Consider the following 26,534-nt stretch of genomic DNA (forward strand, 5'->3'; position numbering starts at 1 on the left):
TTTTTGTAGTGGGAATTTCTTCCTTTTAACTCTTTAAGTTTTTAAATTCTGATCCAGAGCTAAACAGGTCACTGGCGTGAAATGGGTTAAGTCCCCCCCTCCTCTGTGAGCTGTGTGCAGGGTAATGCATGTCCCAGCTCTCTCCAAACCATTAGATGGGGGAGGATGTACTGGGAGTGGAATCAGATTACACATCCTGCCTGGGAAGGGAGAGCCTGAGTCACAGGGAAGGGGGGAGTTTACTATCTGGCCACTTTGTCATATCATTGCTTGGAGTGATCACAGCAGCACAGGATTGGGACAATCAACAAGTCCTGGGCTTAGCATTCACTTCAGGTAGACTCCCCTACTGGACAATGTGAGGGGAGACTTAAAAAAAAATGGCTGATAGGTAAGTACAGCAGCAGCATTATGTGTGTGTATGTATGTGTGTCACAAAGCACAACATGGAGTTGTGTGACCGGTTGATCGTCACCGAGGCCTCGCTTGTAGCTTGGGTATCTTACATTTTAAGTAAACCCAAATCCGAAAAGACTTTTAGAACCAACTCCACTATGTTGTGACGAGTCTTCGCAAAGTATCACGGTTTATTCATTGTTGCCCCTTACGATAGATTTCTGTGCGTGTGAATACTTAGTATGTACCTGAAAAAAAAGTTTTCTCAAAGTGGCCATTAATTCAGATAATTTGGCAAGTGTCAAGAGTAATAAGTCTGTAATGACAAAAACATGGGCCCCGATCGAAGATCTGTTTCATTGATTGCAAAATAAAAGGGTGAATTCCGCACCGAGGACAATGCTGCATATTAATGTGCAATTATTTGCTGCGTTCTAAAGTTTGTCCCATTGTTCCGATAAAAGGGAAGCTTTGGTTCTGGTACATTCACTTGATCACGGCTGAATCTATTTTATGTTACATATCAGTATCACAGTGACATGAGTGAATTAGAAGTTCTGTTGAAGAGTCCAACATCTAGATGGAGATGCAAGTGGCTTTCCACTCACAAACTTCAGTTGTATTGGTGGTTTTGGACATGTCCTCTGTGCTTGATGGGCCGTGACAGACTTGGGGAGGGGGTGATTTGAGCTTGGCAGCTTTTGGGGCTGAATCCTACATGTGGGATTTGAATTCGATCTGTATAAAAACAGCAGCTGCAAAACTCTTTAAATGAGAGGAGCGTGAACTGAGCAACAGGCAGGATTTCAGGACTCTACAGTATCTTGTTAAACAGGCTCGGGCTAATCGCTTTTGCTTCAAAATGTAATTGTCACACTTTCCATTTTGGCCATGAATTTTCATTCTTTTTCACCTTACAGAATGTGTAGATATAATTCTGTGATATTTTTTTTCTTACGCTTTACTTTTTCTTTTCAGACCTTTTTTTGTTTCCTCTTTAGCATTGTCACAGAATGGAATCCATGTGTTTCCATGATGTCTGTTCACCTTACCAAACATGATAAAAACAGCACTATTTGCTTATTGAGGTCTACGTCTGGTATCGCACAGTAATTTAACTATGATTCTGGGGTCATCTGTTTAGGATTTAAGGGGTTTGTCATCTTTGCTCTTCAGGAGAGCTTCCATACCTCCCGTCTTCCTCTTTGCCAGGTGGTGGTGTCTTCCTGAAGATTGACTATCATATCCCAGCTCCAAACTGAGCATTTTCCCATTCTGTTAGCAGAGACAGATTTGCCTCTGCAGCATACGAGAAGCCCAGGTGGCCTGAAGTTGGTTGGTTCCAGAGATCTGGCCTCCTCAAAAGCCCCCATACACATTAGACTAATGTGACCAGAACTCACCGGTATTAGCAGGCTTGGAGAACAGTTTAGTATGTATGAGAGCCTCCTGACTATCCCCTAGTCGATGATGTCTAGGGATATAAGGATACAGCCGGTCTGATTTTGGACTGTCGATCCTTTTGTTTTCGGAGAGATAGGCCTCCACTACAAAGTCTGGCAGCGGCTCTCTCATAGAGAACACAGGAGCATTCAGCAAAGCGGGAGCTTCTGTGTATGGAGGTGTTGGAGAAGTTAGCTGCTGGCCAAACAATTAGCAGAACCATTGCTTGACCAACCGCTATCTTTTTTTTATGGGGCCCTTAAGTCTGTATGGTAGCTGGTACCCTACACTACGAACTGTACACAATAAAATTAAAAATCTCTACATTCATGAAATCTGAGAGGAGTTTCAATAAGAGATAAATTGCTAAGTTGCTTGTTTTTTTTAAGCACTGTCTAATTTTACTCAATGAAAGTCAGACAATCCCTTTAATTCATGTTCGCACATCAATTTTTAAGCCTTGGGCCCTTGGATTTCTGCCACAGGCTTGCTTCAGATGTGATGTTGTGCATGCAATTTAGCTACACAAGGAATAGCCCATTTGTCATTTAATGGGGCTAAATTAGGTGAAAATGCTATCCAAAGCTCACACACAGTTCTATCTCGTTGTCTCATCCACCCCCCAAAATACACATGTATGCTAGAAAAACTCCTCTAGTGATGGACAGAAGGATTCAACTTTTGGTCCTTATGTCTTCAGATAACTGTGATTGGTGGAGAGTTGGGAGGTCTCCATATGCATTAAATGGGGGGCTGGCCTTCCCATAATCACTGGGTTCAGCTGCTATACTGTACATTTTAATGTGTATGACTACCTTAATCCTCAGTGTTTCCTACTAAACTAATTAGTCTAAAGTCTTTTTCTGTCGCATGTGAATAAAGTTGCAGTAACTCTAGTCACTTGCATAGCAAGGGGATTGCCATGAGTTTTGATAAGAATTTTGATATAGATTCCTTGCCAAAACAAGGTAAATCACCCACCATTTTCGTGGTCCTGCTGTTCCTTGTTAACTATACTGCAATGATGAGTTGACCTGCCATCTATATGCACCTGACCATTGCAGCAAATGCCTGCCCTCAGTGGTGATGCCTGCCCTCAGTGGTGATGCCTGCCCTCGGTGGTGATGCCTGTCCTCAGTGGTGATGCCTGCAGGCCGCTAATGACATTAGAAACCAGAAGAACAAGGAGTACTCGGTCCACAAATTATTTTATACAAACGTATATAATACTTTATTTAATTAATAATAAAAAGGTACATATATAACATTTAACACATAGAGGGTTAGGGTAGTCACAGGTTCACCGGCAAAGAATACATGTCAGAGCGTAAAGTGCATAGTGCCGCCACCGACGCGCGTTTCGCTGATCTTCTTCAAGGTGCGGCCAAGAAGATCAGCGAAACGCGCGTCGGTGGCAGCGTGACACGGGCCCGGCTCTGTACTGTATGATGGGTAAGACCCCCAAAATAATACTATAACTTTATTGCGCTACAATTATGTAGTAATCCCTGACGCTAGTGGATACATGTTGCTGGGGAAGGCTTTCCATCAAAACTTTGGGCACTATGCACTTTACGCTCTGACATGTATTCTTTGCCGGTGAACCTGTGACTACCCTAACCCTCTATGTGTTAAATGTTGTTATATATGTACCTTTTTATTATTAATTAAAGTATTATATACGTTTGTATAAAATAATTTGTGGACCGAGTACTCCTTGTTCTTCTGGTTTCTACTCTCGTTTGGAGTGTCCTTTTGATGTTATATGGCCTGTGATACGCGGTTTGTACATACGGATCCTATGGGCTGTGGAATATGTAGTGTTCTACTTGGTTTGGCTTTACGCTAATGACATTAGCTGCATCGATCAGACATGTATAATCTGTATAGGTCAGCATAGTCATTACAGGACAATTAACAAAGTCCAAAAGTTATTTATCAATGTATCACATTCCCTTAATAAATAATCTTTATTTTTATATAGCGCTAACATATTCCGCAGCGCTTCACAGTTTGCACACATTATCATCACTGTCCCCGATGGGGCTCACAATCTAGAATTCCTATCAGTATGTCTTCTTTAAAAGAGATTTTCTGGTCTCAAGAGAAATTTCTGCAGTCTATGTGACTACAGATTGCCAAATCGTGCAGTGTCCAGATTCCCCTCTACTTCTAGCGAGAGCCAGTAGTCTCATTAATGTTTTTCAAAATCGGCGCTAGTGTCCTAACACTGCAACATTAGATCAAACTATAGTCCCCTTATTCCAATATCAGGTTCCTCCGTCTTTGTGAATTTGTCTCATCCAAATAAATAGGATGCTAAGGCCCCCCATACACATTAAAGTCAGCATTTCTCACTGATATTGGCAAGATTAGTTAACCCCAACAGATGATGCCAAAGGAAAAAGGATTGTCAGGTTGACCTCAAATGCAGGATCCATTTGTTTCCACAGGAGATAAGCTGCTGCCATAAAGCTGCAGAGCATTTGTCCCACTGCTAGCTACAGTGAATCAGCACCTTATATGCAGAATGTAACCTTGTCATTGTTTTAATGTATACTATGGTAATATCCCAGACTTGTAATTAAAATTACATGTCGACTGTGCTGTATGCAATATAGTGTATATATAGCATACAGTACAGTCACCTATATATATAGTTTGTAGGAGTCATTTTTGGACACAGCTAAATGTATAGGCCAACAGATGGCTATGTTCAGCAGACTGGTTCTTCTTCAAATTGTCCTACTCAGTAGCAGACACAGATGGAAGAGGGCTTCTGTGCAAGAACATTACATGGGTCCCTCTTAGTGGCTGTAACAGAACTTGCTTGCTGATTTGAAGGTAGACGTGGACCCCCTTACCTCTTGGGCAACTGCACACGTTGCACCAATATGTCTTCCCTTGGTACCACTGATGGTACATCTCCACCACGTCCTTATCAATCAAATATTAACAGTTCCCATCAAACATCAGATCACATTCATAACCAGCAGCTTTTGTTCTGGCCAAAAGAATTTTAAGCCGCCAAAACGACACGGTAGACTCTTTTGGACGGACCCTACTCTACTCTAACCTATTAAAGAAAAATACATACAAATATATTTATATTTAAGAGAACAAGTCACATACATTTTTTAAATGACCATTAATCCAACATACAAGGAACAAATGCCATCACACCATGACCAGACCACATATTACCACCACATAGTGACCTATAATAACTAGTGATGATCGAATATACTCGTTACTCGAGATTTGTCGAGCATGCTCGGGGGTCATTTAGTTTTTCTTGCCGCAGCTGAATGATTTACATCTGTTAGCCAGCATAAGTACGTGTGGGGGTTGCCTGGTTGCTAGGGAATCTCCACATGTACTTATGCTGGCTAACAGATGTAAATCATTCAGCTAAACAAGAAAAACTAAAAGGTACCGTCACACATAGCGACGCTGCAGCGATACCGACAACGATCCGGATCGCTGCAGCGTCGCTGTTTGGTCGCTGGAGAGCTGTCACACAGACAGCTCTCCAGCGACCAACGATCCCGAGGTCCCCGGTAACCAGGGTAAACATCGGGTAACTAAGCGCAGGGCCGCGCTTAGTAACCCGATGTTTACCCTGGTTACCATCCTAAAAAGTAAAAAAACAAACGCTACATACTTACCTTCCGCTGTCTGTCCTCGGCGCTCTGCTTCTCTGGTCTGGCTGTGAGCGCCGGGCAGCCAGAAAGCAGAACGGTGACGTCACCGCTCTGCTTTCCGGCTGACCGACGCTCACAGCCAGAGCAGGAGGAGAGCAGAGCACAGCGCTGGAGGACAGAGAGCGGTAGGTAAGTATGTAGTGTTTGTTTTTTTACTTTTAGGATGGTAACCAGGGTAAACATCGGGTTACTAAGCGCGGCCCTGCGCTTAGTTACCCGATGTTTACCCTGGTTACCAGCAAAGACATCGCTGAATCGGTGTCACACACGCCGATTCAGCGATATCTACGGGGAGTCCAGCGACAAAATAAAGTTCTGGACTTTCTTCCCTGACCAGCGATCTCCCAGCAGGGGCCTGATCGCTGCTGCCTGTCACACTGGACGATATCGCTAGCGAGGACGCTGCAACGTCACGTATCGCTAGCGATATCGTCTAGTGTGACGGTACCTTAACTCTCCAAGCACTAAAAAATACTTGGAGGACCCCCCGAGCATGCTCAAGAAATCTCGAGTAACGAACATATTAGCTCATCACTAATAATAACACATACAAGGGACAAATGCCGTCACACCATGACCAGACCACATATTGGCACCACAGTGACCAAATACCACATATAAGGAACAAATACCACCACACCATGACCAGACCACATCATCATGTGCAGTCCTCCTTTAACCCCCTCCCCACTTCATCATGTGCAGTCCCCCCTTAAACCACCCATCAACATGTGCAGTCTCCCTTTAACCCCATCCCACATCATCATGTGCAGTCCCCTTTACCCCATATCATCCTTTGCAGTTCTCCTTTAACCCCTCTTACTACTTCCCCGTCATCATGTGCAATTCCTCCTCCTCCCCTCACCCATTTAATTCATTTTGTACAGAAAACAAAAAAGTTTTGCATACTTACCTCACACTCGCTCCCCAGCAGGGGGGTTCTGCCCCCAGCGTCCAGAACATGTTGGGCGGCGCATATGCCACCTGACACAGAAGATGGAGGGAGCAGGAGCTGCGCAGCCGTCAAGGTAAGACAGCCCTGCCCAGCTCCGGGAGAGCTCCCTGGCCCCAGCGCCGACGTGTGCGCCGCAGTGCACGCCACTTTGCTGCACGATGGGGCCCGATGAACAGTAGCACATAAGCGGGGCCCCGAACCTGCGGGCCCCTCTGTGCTGCCGTTCACCGGGCCCCATAGAGCAGTAAGGGCAGTAGTGTCCTGATGGTGGCCCTGGACACAAATGTAAACCTAGTCCTAATAAACAATTTTAGATATGTGTTTATCACATCATCTCCATTTACAAATTGATGTGGCGTGCCATGTTTAATGTCCATAGAGGCAGCGCCACAGACCATCTACCTGGTAGATTTTGATGTCTCTCTGACAGAATTGATATTTTGATGATGCAACCTGTGGCCAGATGTGCCCTTATGCTTTATGAATGGCCCCTTAGGCAATGTTTCTGTTTGTATCAGGGATTATGTGACAGGAAATCATTGGTAACACAGTATCTGTGTGCCCCCAGCCTAGCGTTACATGGGCAACATTGTCTAACTTGTCTGACGCTTGCCAATGGATTTTGGGGTGTCTAACCATGCTGACATGCAGCCAGATGCGACATTTGCTGTTTCATGAGTTTTGGTCTCAGCTCTTCCAGTAGGCCAGGTTTTTAAGTCAATTATCATTGCAAAATAAAGTCTAAGTGTTTTTTGGGGGTCTACCCATGGTTAAAGCAGTTGGTATACTTCCGTTATTTGTGATTCTTTTATGTACTGCCAGTCATATATAATAAAACCACTCCGAAAAACCATGGCCTTAGCATCACCAAATTTTCTGTGGCAGATTTCAAGTTCCACCATATATAATTCATAACGACCGTCTTCTTTGAGAAGACCACCGCCCTAGAAGAACACATTTTAATGCAGCTTTACCTAGTTCTCTCACAGAGGCTTTGCTGTATGTATTTTCCATAGTGCACAGGAAGAAGGAGAGGTGCCGGAGGTGAAGAAACCTTTTAGGCAAAATCAAATATGGTAGGATATTTCATTTCACGTTAAAAGATTTTGTTTTTGTTTTTACTCAACCAATTGTTCAGATATCATTAAATTGTAGTCTTATTGATACAGTATGTGCTATGCACAGAGGAGACCACATCATGAGGGATAGCATCGGATTTCTTGTTAGAATTGCTTCCGGTCTGCAGATATATCTGTCTACTGTATATCTGAGGTGAATAACACATAAATGAATGATCTTGACATTGATCTGATTAGGACAAAGTTGTGTTACTGAATGAGAAATGACCGATTTGATCCCGATAACAAGCACTAGGTGCTGTCTGTCTATTCTGTAGAATTCCTGGGGCCGTATTCTTCATATTCCAGCATGCCGAGTCTTGTCTGCTAAGTATGCCTCTCCTGTCGTGTGTGCTTTTGTCTGCAACGTTGCTTATGAACTATGAGCGCTCGACTAACCATAAATGTATTCATGAATAGAAGGACTTGGGTCTTTGTCGCTCCACCTGTGTAGGTATTCACCTTTTTTAATTTTGTGTTCAAAGAATTATGGGCAAGACACGGAAATGGCCTAGCCTCTAATATAACTGCATTGACCCTCTAAGGCTACTTTCACATTAGCGTCGGTACGGGGTTGTCGCGCTGCGTCGGCCCGACGTACCGACGCATACTGTGCAAGCGCCGCACAACGGGGGCAGCGGATGCATTTTTCCAGCGCATCCGCTGCCCCATTGTGAGTTGCGGGGAGGTGGGGCCGGAGTTTTGGCCGCGCATGCGCGGTCGGAAATGGCGGACACAACGCAGCAAAAAACGTTACATGCAACATTTTTTGCTGCCGACGGTACGCCACAACATTACGCAACCGTCGCACGACGGTTGCGATGTGTGGCAAAGCATTGCAATGCATTGCTAATGTTAGTCAATGGGGAAAAAACGCATCCTGCAAGCAATTTTGCAGGATGCGTTTTTTCTCCTAAACGACGCATTGCGACGTGCAGTGCACGACGCTAGTGTGAAAGTAGCCTAAGCGACTGTTGATGTGAAAACTCATATATCAGCATAGTGAACTGTCTGAGTGGCTGAATAGGTTTTGTCAGTGGATATTGGTCTGATTGCCCCGGCATAACAATGGGACCACACTTAGGCTACGTTCACATTTGCGTTGGCGACGCAACGCAAAAAAAAACGCACCAAAACGCACGCAAAAACGCTGCGTTTTGCGACGCATGCGTCGTTTTTTGCCGAAATTTGGACACAAGAAAAATGCAACTTGTTGCGTTTTCTGCGCCCGACGCTTGCGGCAAAAAAAACGCATGCGTCGCACAACGCATCACAACACATGTTAATGCGTCCCCCATGTTAAATATAGGGGCGCATGACGCATGCGTCGCCGCTGCGTCGTCCGACGCAAACACGCAAAACGCTAATGTGAACGTAGCCTTACAGCTAGTAGAAGTGGTAATTTATGGCTGAAGTTTTTAGTGTTTTTTTTTTGCATAGTATAGACCTTTGATAAGCAAGCATTCATATCTGTATTATAGCCTCTTGTTACTGAAGCATTTTAGTCCTGAATTTAGAAAAGCCAAGTCTCATCAGACAGAACGGAGAAGATATTAATACTATATGTTCTAGATTATTCCAATTTTATAGGTGGATGCCAAATGTGCTCATAACCCTTCTTGTTATATTTTGTGTAAGTCAATTCAATTAACCCCTTCATGACCCAGCCTATTTTGACCTTAATGACCTGGCCGTTTTTTGCAATTCTGACCAGTGTCCCTTTATGAGGTAATAACTCAGGAACGCTTCAACGGATCCTAGCGGTTCTGAGATTGTTTTTCGTGACATATTGGGCTTCACGTTAGTAGTAAATTTAGGTCGATAATTTTTTAGTTTATTTGTGAAAAAAATGGAAATTTGGCGAAAATTTTGAAGATTTCACATATTTAATTTTTATTCTGTTAAATGAGAGTTATGTGACACAAAATAGTTAATAAATAACATTACCCACATGTTTACTTTACATCAGCACAATTTTGGAAACACATTTTTTTTTTTGCTAGGAAGTTATAGGGGTTAAAATTTGACCAGCGATTTCTAATTTTTACAATGAAATTTACAAAACCATTTTTTTTAGGGACCACCTCATATTTGAAGTCAGTTTGAGGGGTCTATATGGCTGAAAATACCCAAAAGTGACACCATTCTAAAAACTGCACCCCTCAAGGTGCTCAAAACCACATTCAAGAAGTTTATTAACCCTTCAGGTGCTTCACAGCAGCAGAAGCAACATGGAAGGAAAAAATGAACATTTAACTTTTTAGTCACAAAAATGATCTTTTAGCAACAATTTTTTTTATTTTCCCAAGGGTAAAAAGGGAAAATGGACCCCAAAAGTTATTGTACAATTTCTCCTGAGTACACGAATACCTCATATGTGGTCACAAACCACTGTTTGGGCACACGACAGGGCTCGGAAGGGAAGGAGTGCCATTTGACTTTTTCAATGAAAAATTGGCTCCAATCTTTAGCGGACACCATGTCGCGTTTGGAGAGCCCCTGTGTGCCTAAACATTGGAGCTCCCCCACATGTGACCCCATTTTGGAAACTAGACCTCCCGTGGAACTAATCTAGATGTGCAGTGACGACTTTAAACTTAAGTGCTTCACAGAAGTTTATAACGCAGAGCCGTGAAACTAAAAAATCATTTTTCTTTCCTCAAAAATTATTTTTTAGTCCGCAATTTTTTATTTTCACAAGAGTAATAGGAGAAATTGGACCCCAAGAGTTGTTGTCCAGTTTGTCCTGAGTACGCTGATACCCCATATGTCGGGGGGAACCACTGTTTGGGCACACGTCGGAGCTCGGAAGGGAAGTAGTGACATTTTGGAATGCAGACTTTGATGAAATCGTCTGCTGGCGTCATGTTACGTTTGCAGAGCACCTGATGTGCCTAAACAGTAGGACCTCTCTGACCTTTCCCTGTGCACTGCAGTACTTTGCTCTGCCCTCAACAGGGCAGACAAAGTACGCCTGTGCCGGAGCCGCAGCGTGAAGACAAGAAAAGGACGTCATCGTAAGAAGATGGGAGGCCCCGGACCGGATCGCGACGCCCATCGGACCAGAACAGAACCAGGACCGCCCCTGGGTGAGTATAATATAACCTCTTTTTCTCATCTTTCAGGATACATCAGGGGGCTTATCTACAGCATTCCAGAATGCTGTAGATAAAGGTACCGTTACACTAAACGATTTACCAACGATCATGACCAGCGATACGACCTGGCCGTGATCGTTGGTAAGTCGTGTGGTCGCTGGGGAGCTGTCACACAGACAGCTCTCTCCAGTGACCAACGATCAGGGGAAAGACTTCGGCATCGTTGAAACTGTCTTCAACGATGCCGAAGTCCCCGGGTGACCAGGGTAAACATCGGTTACTAAGTGCAGGGCCGCGCTTAGTAACCCAATATTTATCCTGGTTACCATTGTAAAAGTAAAAAAAAAAAAAAAAAAACACTACATACTCACATTCCGATGTCTGTCACGTCCCCCGGCGTCAGCTTCCCTGCACTGTGTAAACGCCGGCCATAAAGCAGAGCGGTGACGTCACCGCTGTGCTCTGCTTTACGGCCGGCCGGCGCTGACACAGTGCAGGGAAGCTGACGGCGAGGGACGTGACAGACATCAGAATGTGAGTACGTACTGTTTTTTTTTTTTTTTTTTTTACTTTTACAATGGTAACCAGGGTAAATATCGGGTTACTAAGCGCGGCCCTGTGTGACGCCGTTCTAGCGATGACAGCGGGTGATCAGCGACCAAAAAAAGGTCCTGATCATTCCCCAGCAACCAACGATCTCCCAGCAGGGGCCTGATCGTTGGTCGCTGTCACACATATAGATGTCGTTAGTGAGATCGTTGCTACGTCACAAAAAGTGTGAGGTTGCAACGATATCCTTAACGACATCATTATGTGTGAAGGTACCTTAAGCCTCTGATGCTGGTGGGCTTAGCTCACATTCGATTTTGGGGGTGACAGGTTTCCTTTAAATTACCACTAGTCAAGGACATTGTATGGCCTGTTTACACAAGCCAACCAGAATTCCATGAGCACAGAACAATCGTTGATACAATCGTTCTGCGCTCATAGAATATCATGTTATTAGCAGCACATCACATGTTTACCACCTTAAGAATCCTTGCACACAGTGAACAAGCATTTTGCTCATGACAGACCGATTGCATAGCTGTCAATCTGAAGTGTATACCCAGCCTAAGTGCAATGTATCGCAGATAAATGTATTGTATATTTTTGTAATCCTAAGACAAATTCATTATTGGTTCTGAGGTACATACTTTTCAGTGGAAGATACAAATTGAACTTGAATTAGTAGTTTCAGAACTCGTCAGAAAATGGGGCTGAGGTTTAGAAAGGTTTCCTAGTTAGACTTTTATTGTTCTTGAAGTCCTAGTGGTTATAAATAATATAGATTTATGTGATGTAAAATAATGACCAAATGAAATTAGTTTATGTAGCAACTCCTCTGGCTGTGAAATAGAATGTAACTGTATTCGGTATATTTTCATGTTTTTTTCTTTTTTTTTTTTTTCTTAAATTTTTCAGCTAAAGCTTATAAATATATAAAGTGTAGCGGGAGAGTGCGGACTCTGATGAGATGTTTGTAAAATGCACATTCCTGGCACAGGATGCAACCTTCTAATATCTTGGAAACGTTCCCAGGGTCTCACTGATTTGTCTTCTGGCTGGAGAGTAGCCTGAAGTTTAAAAGAAAAGAAAAGGAAATTGGGCTATTTGTGGCTTTTTCATTTATTTTATTTTTAATCCCTTCTTGACGTTTATAACGAGGTGCACTAGGCACAATCATGTACAGATGCACGCCACATTTTTAACGGGGGAATATCCAAGAGGGTTGAATTCAATAATTATTTTGCATTTCTTATTATGTGTGAGTAATGTGTTTTAATGGATGATTAGGGTAAAGAGGCTCCTATAGATAACAAACTCTCCAAAAGGAGCAGGTCCTGGTAATTAATTGTGGTCCCTTTCACAGACCACGTTATTCTACCCACACCCAAATGTTGCGGAGTTCCACCGTTATTCACAAAGTGAACATTTTCCCATATAGAGACAACTTCAGCACTGACAAAGGGAGACGAAGACGCATTTGCTGCAAATGTGATTTACCGGTATTTTGATCCGGCCCCAAAGAAAACACAGAAATTGTCCAATGTTTTGACCAGTTTGTGGTCTTTATCAAGGACATCTGTGTGGGTGGTGGCCAGCTGCATGGATGTATTTGGTGTCCAATGTGTCCCATATACATCTCATGCACCTGGCCACCACCCACACAGATGTTCTTGAAAAGACCACAAACTGGTCAAAACATTGGACAAGTTCTGATTTTCATTGGTGCCGAATCAAAATAAATCACATTTGCAGCAAATCCATTTTCGTCCCTCTTCGTCAGTGCTGAGGTTATTGCTATGTACCTATAGGACAGGGGTGGGGAACCTCATACCCCCAGGCCATTTACGACCCTCGATTATCTTTTATCCGGGCAGATCCCCGGGGACCGCAGTGCTTGGGCCGGCAGCTATATTTTGACGGCCGCCTGCCCATTACTTTCTTCTTGCTGTGTGAGCGCGGGCACACAGTGCTCACTACTGACCCCTGAAACGCATGCAATGAAAGATTACGTCCTGACATCAGTGCTAACATCAAGACATACTTTGCAGGTGTAGTTAATGCGCAATTTGTACGGCCCCCGAAGGATGGTTTAAATATCCAAATGGCTCTCTTCAGAAAAAGATTTCCCACCCCTGCTATAGGATCATTGTACTTTCCTCAAGCATGACTACTGTTATAGGCAGTGTTGCCTACTTGGCCTTGCGTGAACATTTTCTAAAACCTCCCTAGTATAATAGATACCAATTTTCATAGGACCCTGTTCTTCAGTTTGCTCCAGAGAATAAATAATAATAAATAAGAAAGCTGTCATAAGACCGTCATAAATTACATTTTTACTGAAGCAATGCCAAATCTTTTAAAAATGGGCAGGGATTAACATAGGAGGTATAGCCTACAACGGGCCAACAAAATATTGTTGTTGTTGTATTATATTACATTATTATTCATTATTAAATTATATTAAAAGCTCTCTTAGGAATATGTTGGCACCATTTAAGTAAGCATAAGTAAATAGCAGAAATGTATTCAAGCCTGTGAATAAAGTACATTTCTATTTCTCTGGTGCGCATCTGAAACTTTTGTTATTTTTTCATATGGGGCTAAGAACTAACTTGTTCAGTCCAGCGCCAATCTCTACTGGCTCAGAGCCGTCATGGACTGATCCTGCTGGCGATTCTGTGGCTGCCTCTGACATCATGTGGACAGAGCAGCTTCTTTTCCGCTCTGCTCTGTTGACGAGGCATAACTGCTAATGTCATGGTGATTGATAGCCAGCTCCCCACTGCCTAATTCCGAAGAGCTGGCTGTCAATCAGCATGACATCTGCAGTGATGCCTCATGGGCAGAGGAGAGGTGAAATAAATCAGCAGAATTGCCGGCTGAGCTGATAGAGATTGTCCCTGCCAGAGAGTTCTTAGCTCCATACAAATAAATAATAAAAGTTCTGAATAACCTCTTTAATGAATTTGACGCATCTTCATTTTACGGACTGTGAATCAAGATCGGTGTACAAAGCGCCAGTCTTGATCAATTTTTTTTTTTTAGTATGCGCTCACCATAAAATGGCTGGTTGGCTGACATTCATCTCTTCTGACTCTACAATTACATTCTTGTTAGTGAAATGGTATGTTGTTTCAGTAATGGGTTGGGATGAGCATTTGCCTGACTCATCTGGTGCTGCTCATCTTCTCACAATAAAAATAAGTTGGAACAGGTCAAAATCCAATCTGCCCAACAGTTTGTGGTAGGCTATGGTATGATCAGGGGTGTAACTACAACAGGTGCAGGGGTTGTAATCATGAACATTACATTGCTACCTTTATATTGTCAGTAGATATTCTAGGGAATTAAACAGAACATATTGGGGACAGAACCCACTGATTTTGTTAGAATCATAGTGCAAGTTACTTGGAGCATTTTTAACTCCCTTTCTTCTGTTTGTCAGGTAATTAGGATTGTGCATGTTGGATTTTTACCAGCTAATTCAATGTTCCCCAAAAAGAAGACCGCACCGAAGGTGTCTGGAAGACTCTTATTTAGACAGCAGTCGACCTAACAAAAGTTCTGCCGGTTGCTCTCTCCCCACTCTACCATACACGTGAGCGCTTGCTCTGCTGAGAGCTCCTATCTTCTGTATGAGATAGCCATCCCTACCGGTGGCTTATCAATGAAATAACAAATGGATCGGCAGTATGAAATTGAGCAATCCTGGATCCTTATTTCCCCCGATAATCATGTTTGGGGCCTACATGCACATTAGATTGTTGGACGAACCAGTCTATATTGGCTGGTATGGCCAACGTTAGCCGCATGTGCATGGAGGCCCTTATGCCCCTCTCTGTATGGCAATAAAAATGTCTGAACGTACTTATTGGGGAACTGGGGACATAGTTTCCTCATCGGACAAGTGTCCAAAATGTGTGGTCAGGTTAAAAGTTGTTTGTAGTGTTTTTCAATTGTTTATGGGCATTTATTGGACAGCGATTAGCAACACTAATTGGCTGCTAATCTAATCTGCAGTTATCTATTATCTATGGACACCTAAAGGAAGTCATAATCAAGATTTCATTAGAGGTACAATGAGATTGCCGAGACATCTGAGCGCATTCACACCATCAAAGAAACGGACCATTTACATGATAAATGTACTGTTACAGCTATGAAAATGTATATTTGTATAGTGCTTTCATTCCATTGTTCAGCTGCAGTTCCTTGGTTGACTATTGTGAATGCAGCCTTTCAAGAATAGTACTTGTTCATTACGCTTGTCCGAGAGAATATTAGTTCCACCATTTTCCATTCATTCTATATATAGTTTGGCGTATGTGTAAAATGTTGCCTGCAGCAACTGTGGTATGTGCTATTCAGCGGAGCAAGGGCAACAGAGATATCCTTGTTTCAGAGTGTGTAATGGCTGGTTTGTGAGGGTTTTGGTTAACAGAATAGTATTTGTCTGAGTATTCTCTTCTTTTCTGCATAGTAAATCACAGACAGTATGAATGTGGTCCTTGAAGCCAACTAAACCTTAATCGTTCAGCTTATTCACCAAGCTGGTAATGTGATTTCCCAATGTTTCTGGAGAACCTAAGGTTTTCAGAATTGTTTCTGGAGGTTTCCAGACCTGGAAAAGACAGTATGTTAAGTAACTAAATTAATAATGTCGAATGCCTACAGGTTTCTGTACTTTCTAATATCAGAACTGTGGTCTGCTACTTAAAAAAACTTTGCAGAAAACAAAAGTTTGAAAGCAACTATCCATTAGAAATCAATGAAACTCACAGAGGATGGCCAAATGTCTCACCGACCCTGAACGTGGCTGCTGACGCATTGGTGCTCACCCTTGAATCCTGGTGGGATGAGAAGCTCTTTTTGCAGAGCCCATTATGAGCCTAGTCCTTGTCAGGCAGGAGAATAAGGCTGTACATGCCTAACTTTAGATAGACCTCAAGATTCCAATTTATTACATTTTCCGATACCAATCAAATGACTGGTGAGCCTCTGTGTTGGTACTAATCGCCAGGGAAGGGTTAAACCATATGAAAACAGGAAAAACTATGCAATGTGAAGATTTAGGGTAATATGGTAAAGAAAATGGCACGGACAAGTAAATGAAAGCCACCTTAGCAGCTATAGTCTAGTGTTCAGCCACATGGGTATAAACTGTTAACCTTTTAAATACATCCCACTTCATGTGGGATTATTCTTTCCAAGTAGATGGAAATTTTGATTTCTTAGGCATCTGTTCCGCCTTAGACAACGACTGGCGGCTGCCTGCACACTAGGACTCCAGCCGAGTTCTTGTTTCTAGATAGATTTTTGGCTGTGACTTCCATTATGTTGGAGTATTTGTGCATTGTTGGATTGTCCACTGTGCCAGGATATGAATAGAACTTGCATACTTGGGTCTTACTAACGAACGCCTTTGGCTAGGAAGCTTTTCTGAAGCAGAGGGTCTGCTTGCCAGGTATCCATTCGATATGTCTACTCCTAATTTTGTCATTCTTTTGTGTGTTTTTTAGGTAACCAGTGGCATCTATTATGTAGCACTTGTTCTTTATGGACAATCTCAGATGGCATGTGAATGCTATACTAACACTGGCAGACAACTAATGCAGTTTGATTCCTTCCATTTGTTCTGAAAACATGGCTCACCGTTTGCCTATGATACGTGATGAGCTAATGCACACTGTAATGTAATGAACTTCCCTCTGTTGAACCTCAAGGACATATGCCCAAACTTATTTGAACCTTGGCTCATATTGCTGGTAAATCTTATATTTTATTTTTACATTTTCAGATCTAATAAATTTAAAAGTACGTTGTTACAATTTTGAAGATACATTTTAACAGTGAACACATTACATGAGGTTCAGGATGGTTTATGTTTTTTTTTTTTTGCAGATTTGATAAAGCTTTCACATATTCAAAATTATGTATTATATATTTGTGGACCAAAGTTTTGAGATTGACACAAATTTTGCAGTGCTGTAAGACAAAAATGTAAGTGAGACCACTCCCTTGGATGAAAAAGAACTTGAAACATGAAGAGTCTCAGGATTAGTGATGAGCGAGTATACTCGTTGCTTGGGTTTTTCCAGAGCATGCTCGGGTGGTCTCCGAGTATTTGTTAGTACTCGGAGATCTAGGTAGTTTTCGTCGCCTCAGCTGAATGATTTGTGGCTGCTGGACAGCTTGAATACATGTGGGGATTCCCTAGCAACCAGGCAACCCCCACATGTACCCAGGCTGGCTAGCAGCCATAAATCATGCAACTGAGTGAACCAGCATGTTCGGGAAAACCCGAGCAACGAGTACACTTGCTCATCACTACTCAGGATGCGTTACTGTTGGCATAACACGTAGCGCTCACCTTTTCTTCTCCAGACAATCATTCTTCCAGATGTCCAAAACAGTCTAAAGGGGGCTTCATCAGAGAAATTACTTTGCAGGAAGAGCAGGGATTGGACTGAAGAACACTGGGGGAATGTTATTTTCCCTGCTAAAGCCCACTTGAGACTATTTGAGAGATTTGGAAGAATGACTGTTTGGAGAAGAATAGGTGAGCACTATCTTGAGTCCTGTGTCATGCCAACAGTAAAGCATCCGGACACTCGTGTGTGGAGTTACTTTTCATCCACAGAGTGGGCTCAATCACAATTTTGCCCAAGAACACTGTTATGAATAAAGAATTTGGTTTTAACATCCTCCAAGAGCAACTTCTCCCAACAATCAGGCTCCAGAAAATGCTTTTTTCCCCCACATTAGAGAGACCATGTAACAATTCAAAAGTGATAACTAAGTGGCTCGGTGAATGGAACATTGACATTTTGGGTCCATGGCCTGGAAACTTTCCAGATCTCAATCCTATTAAAAACCTGTGGTCAATAATCAAAAAGCGTGACAAACAAAAACACAGAAATTGTAATAAATTCCAAGCACCGATTTCACAAGAATGGGCTGTCATCAGTTAGGGTTTGGCCCAGAAGCTGACATATTCAGCATGCCAAGGGGAATTGCAGAAGTCTTGACAAATAAGGGTCAACCCTGTAAATGTTCAGTCTGAATATACTTTGGTATATTTATCAAGAAAAGTAAAAAAAAACTAATATGCTTAAAATTGTATGTCAGTACCCATAGAAACATCTGACTAAGGCTGGTTTCACACTAACGTTCGGCAGGGCTGCGGATGAAATCCTTCCTCGGTTAAGCCCCGCCCACTGCCGTGCCTCTTCAGCTCCGCCTACATCTGCATGCATACCCAATCTTTAACATTGGGTACGCAGGCCATGCGGATGCCTCCTTATGTGTTGTTTTGACCCTGTGCCAACCACAACAAAATGCAACATGTTGCGTTCGACACAGGTCAGCGCAGCGTCAAGACGACGCATGCGGAGGCATCTGCATACATCCGCATGGCCTGCGTACTCAATGTTAAAGATAGGGTATGCATGCTGATGAAGGCGGAGCTGAAGGAAGAGGCGTGGCAGTGGGCGGGGCTTAACGGAGGAACTCCGCAGCCCTGACGAACGCTAGTGTGAAGCTAGCCTAAGAGATCTAAAAACACTGAAGCAAAAATCTTTGTGAAAAATGTTTTTTGTTTACCCCAGAGTTAAATCGGACACACCGCATTTCTATTAGATCGGACTTCTAACACCGAAGGTACTGTATGTATGGTGCAGTAAGTTAGGGTCAGTAAACAAATGCACAGCTAAAATCTTCCCCTTTAAGAGGAAATGTAGCATCTAAAAATGTCCTATTTTTTAAATAATTTTTTATATTAAATGTATTTTTTGGGGCAATTAAAAAAATAGTTATATTCAATAATAATAATAATAATAATCTTTCTGACAACACATTCCCTTTAATTAACCCTTTTATAAAATCCACAATTTTAAATCCCCAGTTAACAAATTATTTTTTGAGTGCAACATTTTTTTTACAGAAATCCATTTCTTTGACATCTCATTTTTTATGACCAGCACCATTGGACATATTCTTATTACTATATTGCACCTGAGGCACCAAATCTTCAAAAATGGTTACAGTTCTTGGAGAGAGGATAAAAGAGAAGATACCAGGAGTGGGGAAGACTCAGATTTATGTTTGACTTTTCCAGTAGATACATTTTAACACATTAATAGGGATATATAATCAGAAAATGACCTGCAATTTAAATAAAGTTTTAATATTAAATTATTATAAACTGTTTTATCTTCCCTACATTATTTTTTTATATATTTTTTTTTTATATCACTTTCTAAATTAAAAAAAATAAATTCTATACTCTTGCAATTTTCAATTTGCCCAGTAAGAATAATATGAAGATGATAATTCTGTACAGATCAGATTTTAGTAATTATCTCCTTATCAGCAAAAACAGGATTACAATGACAGATAACACCTCTATATACAACACTGGATAATACATGCTGACACCAGCCACAACAGGTGATGGTCACACTCACCTCATCCCCCTCCCTGCACAGTGACCTCTGCACAGGTGACCAAGCATGTCTAGGATAACGTTTTCATGGACGTAAATAATTCATTGCCTCCATAATCATGTTTAGAAAATAAAATAAATCTAGAATTAAAAATGAAAGCATTAGAGAAAAAGGGTTTCATCATCTGGTTTTAGTTAAAAAAAAAAAATAGTATAGGTAATTTTCTTCAATTTCAAACATCTGCATGAGGATTCATGAGCATGAAAGGGTGGCCCTCAGCATCATGTGCCCCAGCGGTCACCAAATTTTCTTACCTTGAGAGCGCCATCCCCCTATTCAATGGGACACCACCTAGAGTCCTCCATTACCAGTGTAACAGTAAAGTTTCCCCACAGAAGACATACTGTACCCTCTTTTGGTATTCTCGAATCAGGCACTCCCATCATGTTATCACAAGCAGCTTCAAGCTAACTGGAAGAATATGAATATACAGTGGGGAAAAAGTATTTAATCAGCCACCAATTGTGCAAGTTCTCCCACATAAAAAGATGACAGAGGCCTGTAATTTCCATCATAGGTAGACCACAACTATGAGAGTCAAAATAAGAAAATAAATCCAGAAAATCACCTTGTCTGATTTGGCAAGATTTATTTTGCAAATTATGGTGGAAAATAAGTATTTGGTCACTAAAAGTTCATCTCAATATTTAGTTGTATACAGTATCCTTTGTTGGCAATGACAGTGGTCAAACGTTTTCTGTAAGTCTTCACAAGGTTGCCACACACTGTTGTTGGTATGTTGGCCCATTCCTCCATGCAGATCTCCCCTAGAGCAGTGATGTTTTGGGCCTGTCGCTGGGCAACACGGGCTTTCAATGCCAAAGGTTTTCTATGGGGTTGAGATCTGGAGACTGGCTAGGCCACTCCAGGACCTTCATATGCTTCTTACAAAGCCACTCCTTCGTTCCTCTGGCGGTGTGCTTGTGATCATTATCATGCTGAAAGACCCAGCCACGTTTCATCTGTTGTACGTCATTTTCGGAACGTTTCGGTTTAATAAGATCTTCATAAGTCCAATTGTTATTTTGATAGTTATATAGGTGTTGTGAAGGAATAAAACGCAATATAGAAAATGGATAAGTGGCCAAACAATGTGCGCACCATCGTCCCATCCTAGCTTACCCTATTTATCTCTCCTTCATGGCAAGCATATGCTCATCCATATCTACTCTTCTGTGCAGGCTACTTACCGAAGTCACCATCTGGAGACCTTCTCTTCATAGCTGCTTGCAAGACCTGGTGCTAATGTACCAAACTAGTGGACAGTCACTATCCACTCCTCATGGGCCCGCAAGCCACATGTGGCTCTCAAGCCACAGGTTAAGGACCCCTCATGTTCCCTGTACATACCTCCTCCTCCCCAGTCATTCCCACACACATTGGTCTATTTAATGACATTAGCGGGATCAAAACGAATCTTTTCTTAAAATAAACTCCACACTCACTGGAAATATCTGTGTTCACATTTGCGACGCATATTTTTAGAATCTGGGAACCTGAGTACCTGGAGATGACCTACACAAGCAGAATATGCAAACACTATGAATATGTAGCCCTAATTGTCTTCTAACCCATGGAAACATTATTCGGTGGACAGTATGGAATAAGGAGGAAGCATAGACTATAATGTGAGCCTGTGTCGAGACAGATCTGGCATCATTCTTCCATGACACCTAGGATCACTGGTTGTTGTCCTATAAAGCACATGTAAAACCCAAGAAACAAACAAAATGAGCATATACCTATAGAACGTACGGTAAATAGTAATAGTACATGTAAATAACATAGGGCACTTAGTTAACACTATTTTGATAAAGTATAAAAGCCATCCCACCGCGACATGGTGTACCCATAGGGTTGGACTTATTCTGTCTCATAGTTGTAGATGCACATACAGAATAACCAAGATAACACTTCCTCAAAAACACACGATTATTTTATTTTTTTTTTGCATGACAAGTGAAGGCTGTGAACATGCATCAATTCCCCCAAATCACAAAATCAGATGCGGAAGAGTTAAAGCGATCCATACAGGAATAGAAAGTCTAAAAGCAATAAATCCTTAAAACAGTTCTGCCAGATGGCTTGAGTGTTAAATAGTCGACAATGCTCAACGAACATCTAATCCCACATCTAAAACCAACGTATAGTCATATTTTTACATATGGCAGTCTTTCCAAAGATTTTTAATAACGCCAAAATTGAAAGTCTCAGTGTTTTTTGTAATTCACACGCTAAAGTTAAATCCAGATGAGGCTTTTTATGTTATGCAGAATTGTTAAATTTTCTTTGGCCGCTTTAATAAATCTTGACAGAAAAGCAAACCACATAAAGTATTTCCTAAAATAATAGACCGCAGAGATATTATAGATGGCACAGTCATTAACTTGGTAATAACGTGCACACAATGGCAAAATGATACTTTAATTCTTCAGACGGCGCTCTATGAAAATGCCTTGTTCTCTGGAAACAGCGTGGAATACCGGAATAATTTTCCTACAGCCCTTTCTTGTTTGTATTCATTGAAAAGACTTAACATAATTGCTAATAATGAAAATTTGTTTCACACTCGCATTATAATAGCATACAGCACTGGGCTTCAGTTATACCCTCAGTGTGTGTGTATGTGTATATAATATATGTATATATATATATATATATATATATATATATATAATATCTCTAATGTAAAAGTGCAATTATATCTGTTATTGCTAGTTGGGGGGAGTGAAGGCCAGCATTTGTATTTGTTCATAGACCAAGAATGAAATCTTAGTTAATGATAAACCTACTGAGTAAACACAATATCACATGCTGTTAATATACGCTGCCCAAAATGCAAAATGCTGGCCCCTGATCCTAAAAGGTAGAACGTGTAAGATGAGAGTCCAAGGTACAGCAGGCAAAATGAAACCATAGCACCTGTGTAGTTTTAAAAGGGACCTGTCACCAGGTGAAAAGTGATCACTTGTTGCTCTTATTTTATTCCCACTGTTCCCTTGAGTAATCAATCTTATTTTCTTTTTTTAAATCCATTATAGAGTTCCATAGATATGGACTGTTTTATTTGGTGCTAATTTTTCTGGCGTTTTCTGCGGGGGCGTGGCTGATTGGATTCTGTGGGGGCGTGGCTGATTGGATTCTGTGGGGGCGTGGCTGATTGGATTCTGTGGGGGCGTGGCTGATTGGATTCTGTGGGGGCGTGGCTGATTGGATTCTGTGGGGGCGTGGCTGATTGGATTCTGTGGGGGCGTGGCTGATTGGATTCTGTGGGGGCGTGGCTGATTGGATTCTGTGAGGGCGTGGCTGACATGATTCTGCGGGGGCGTGGCTGTCAGGATTCTGTGGGGGCGTGGCTGATTGGATTCTGTGGGGGTGTGGCTGTCAGGATTCTGTGGGGGCGTGGCTGTCAGGATTCTGTGGGGGCGTGTCATTAGACTTCTCTCTATAATTACTCACTGAGCAATGCCCCATTGTATAGACCATACAAATTAATGCTAAATAAGAGGTGCATATGTCTGGAACAATATGGCAGATTTACAAAGGTAAAACAGTTAAATACTCATTGAAGCAGCAAGAAAAAGTAAAAACATAAAGTGATCACTTTTGACCTGGTGGCAGTTCCTCTTTAAAGGCCTCTCTAATATGCATCTACTACGGAAGACGTTAGTACAATTAGTAATTTTCCATGATGGTGTTCTTTAGATTTGAGTGTCACATCACTAAACCAGAAGAGTGGATTCCACACATGGGATATATAAGGAGCTGGTGGGACATGTACCCCAGTTGGCGGTCTGGTTATTTAGGACAAGGTCTGCAGCTGAATCTTTCCTGGCTACTGACTATGTATCCTGATAATATGTATTGAACGATCGGTGCATGTTGCAATTAGGCAGGTTCATTAGATAAAGTATCACCCGTAACATGTAGTCATCGGACTCTTATATGGAAAATCAGTCTATTCATGCAATTGTGTAGAAGTCTTTTCACAGCTAGGCTGATTCGCCATTGAAAAGGCTAGCAGAAGTTGAGCGGCAAAGCATGCAAGAGGTATAAGATGTCTGTATTGTTCTTCACCCATTTTAGCTACAATTGATGGCTAAGACAACCCTAAAACTCCTAAACCGTTTATTTCCTGTGGTATTAGTTGGATTGGTCTACCAGAAGAGCCTCTAATGGGCTCAGACTCTGACATAAAAATGGACCCCAATAATCTGTAGTTTCTGCATTTGGAGCTGATTTTTGGGCAAACCATTGCCATTAGCATATCTTGCCCTATTGTGATGTATTTATAAGTGGACGTGTACATGTTCTTTATGGTTGTAGCTTGGCCCTCAGAATCACCTCAGATGAGTGCACGGAGCCCCAATCTTACATTGATTGAGTTCTGGAACCTTTAAGGGAACATCTGTATACTTGTCTGCTCATATAGGCCAAAGCACTGACTTTTTTTAGTAATAAGAGACTGAGTTTAGTGTCACATTCCTTTTATCTAAACACGGAAACTGATCGCGTAGCAGAGGGTCATTCTGGCAGTGTTTTGACTGTTAAACAAAAGCTTGGGTTTGTCAGTAATCCTCTTTATGAGTGAGAACCGCCATCATAGAAACGTGATATCGGTCATAAGTACCGCATTCTGTGCGTTTTTATATATATATATATATATATATATATATATATATATATATATATATATAGTGGGGCAAAAAAGTATTTAGTCAGTCAGCAATAGTGCAAGTTCCACCACTTAAAAAGATGAGAGGCGTCTGTAATTTACATCATAGGTAGACCTCAACTATGGGAGACAAACTGAGAAAAAAAATCCAGAAAATCACATTGTCTGTTTTTTTTAACATTTTATTTGCATATTATGGTGGAAAATAAGTATTTGGTCAGAAACAAAATTTCATCTCAATACTTTGTAATATATCCTTTGTTGGCAATGACAGAGGTCAAATGTTTTCTGTAAGTCTTCACAAGGTTGCCACACACTGTTGTTGGTATGTTGGCCCATTCCTCCATGCAGATCTCCTCTAGAGCAGTGATGTTTTTTGGCTTTTCGCTTGGCAACACGGACTTTCAACTCCCTCCAAAGGTTTTCTATAGGGTTGAGATCTGGAGACTGGCTAGGCCACTCCAGGACCTTGAAATGCTTCTTACGAAGCCACTCCTTCGTTGCCCTGGCGGTGTGCTTTGGATCATTGTCATGTTGAAAGACCCAGCCACGTTTCATCTTCAATGCCCTTGCTGATGGAAGGAGGTTTGCATTCAAAATCTCACGATACATGGCCCCATTCATTCTTTCATGTACCCGGATCAGTCGTCCTGGCCCCTTTGCAGAGAAACAGCCCCAAAGCATGATGTTTCCACCACCATGCTTTACAGTAGGTATGGTGTTTGATGGATGCAACTCAGTATTCTTTTTCCTCCAAACACGACAAGTTGTGTTTCTACCAAACAGTTCCAGTTTGGTTTCATCAGACCATAGGACATTCTCCCAAAACTCCTCTGGATCATCCAAATGCTCTCTAGCAAACTTCAGACGGGCCCGGACATGTACTGGCTTAAGCAGTGGGACACGTCTGGCACTTCAGGATCTGAGTCCATGGTGGCGTAGTGTGTTACTTATGGTAGGCCTTGTTACATTGGTCCCAGCTCTCTGCAGTTCATTCACTAGGTCCCCCCGCGTGGTTCTGGGATTTTTGCTCACCGTTCTTGTGATCATTCTGACCCCAAGGGGTGGGATTTTGCGTGGAGCCCCAGATCGAGGGAGATTATCAGTGGTCTTGTATGTCTTCCATTTTCTAATTATTGCTCCCACTGTTGATTTCTTCACTCCAAGCTGGTTGGCTATTGCAGATTCAGTCTTCCCAGCCTGGTGCAGGGCTACAATTTTGTTTCTGGTGTCCTTTGACAGCTCTTTTGTCTTCACCATAGTGAAGTTTGGAGTCAGACTGTTTGAGGGTGTGCACAGGTGTCTTTTTTTACTGATAACAAGTTTAAACAGGTGCCATTACTACAGGTAATGAGTGGAGGAAAGAGGAGACTCTTAAAGAAGAAGTTACAGGTCTGTGAGAGCCAGAAATCTTGATTGTTTGTTTAGACCAAATACTTATTTTCCACCATAATATGCAAATAAAATGTTAAAAAAACAGACAATGTGATTTTCTGGATTTTTTTTTCTCAGTTTGTCTCCCATAGTTGAGGTCTACCTATGATGTAAATTACAGACGCCTCTCATCTTTTTAAGTGGTGGAACTTGCACTATTGCTGACTGACTAAATACTTTTTTGCCCCACTGTATATGTATATGTGTATATATATATATATAATTATATACATACACTAGATGGTGGCCCGATTCTAACGCATCGGGTATTCTAGAATATGCATGTCCACGCAGCCACATAGTATATTGCCCAGCCACGTATGTCACCGGTTAAAAAATAAACATACTCGCCTTCTGATCCGAGGGCCCCTTGTAGTTCTGTCGCCTGTGCGAGGTACAGGCGGCAGCTTCCGATCCTAGCCTGCTCGCGCAGGCGCGCAGGGCCTATGATGACATCGTGGTCACATGACCGTGATGTCACGGCAGGTCCTTCTGCCAGATGATCTGTGCCAACGGAATGTGGCGGTTGTATCGCGAGGAACGGGTAAGGCGGCGTAGGTGAGTATATAATATTTTTTATTTTTATTATTTTTAACATTAGATGTTATTACTATTGGCGCTGCATAGGCCGCGTCAATAGTAAAAAACTTGGTCACAC

General features: G+C 42.0%; 1 protein-coding gene across 1 annotated transcript in view; it reads left to right on the forward strand.

The window, feature by feature from the left end:
• Positions 1–250: 250 nt before the first annotated feature.
• LOC138664945 (rho GTPase-activating protein 39-like) overlaps positions 251–26,534 on the forward strand; it is a 102,837-nt gene continuing 76,553 nt past the window's right edge. Inside the window, exon 1 of the mRNA XM_069752007.1 lies at positions 251–391. Within this exon, the coding sequence (XP_069608108.1) occupies positions 381–391 (11 nt within the window). The 5' untranslated portion in view covers positions 251–380. The remainder of the gene's footprint in view (positions 392–26,534) is intronic.

Source organism: Ranitomeya imitator, chromosome 2, assembly GCF_032444005.1.
Source record: "Ranitomeya imitator isolate aRanImi1 chromosome 2, aRanImi1.pri, whole genome shotgun sequence".
Classification (NCBI taxonomy): domain Eukaryota; kingdom Metazoa; phylum Chordata; class Amphibia; order Anura; family Dendrobatidae; genus Ranitomeya; species Ranitomeya imitator.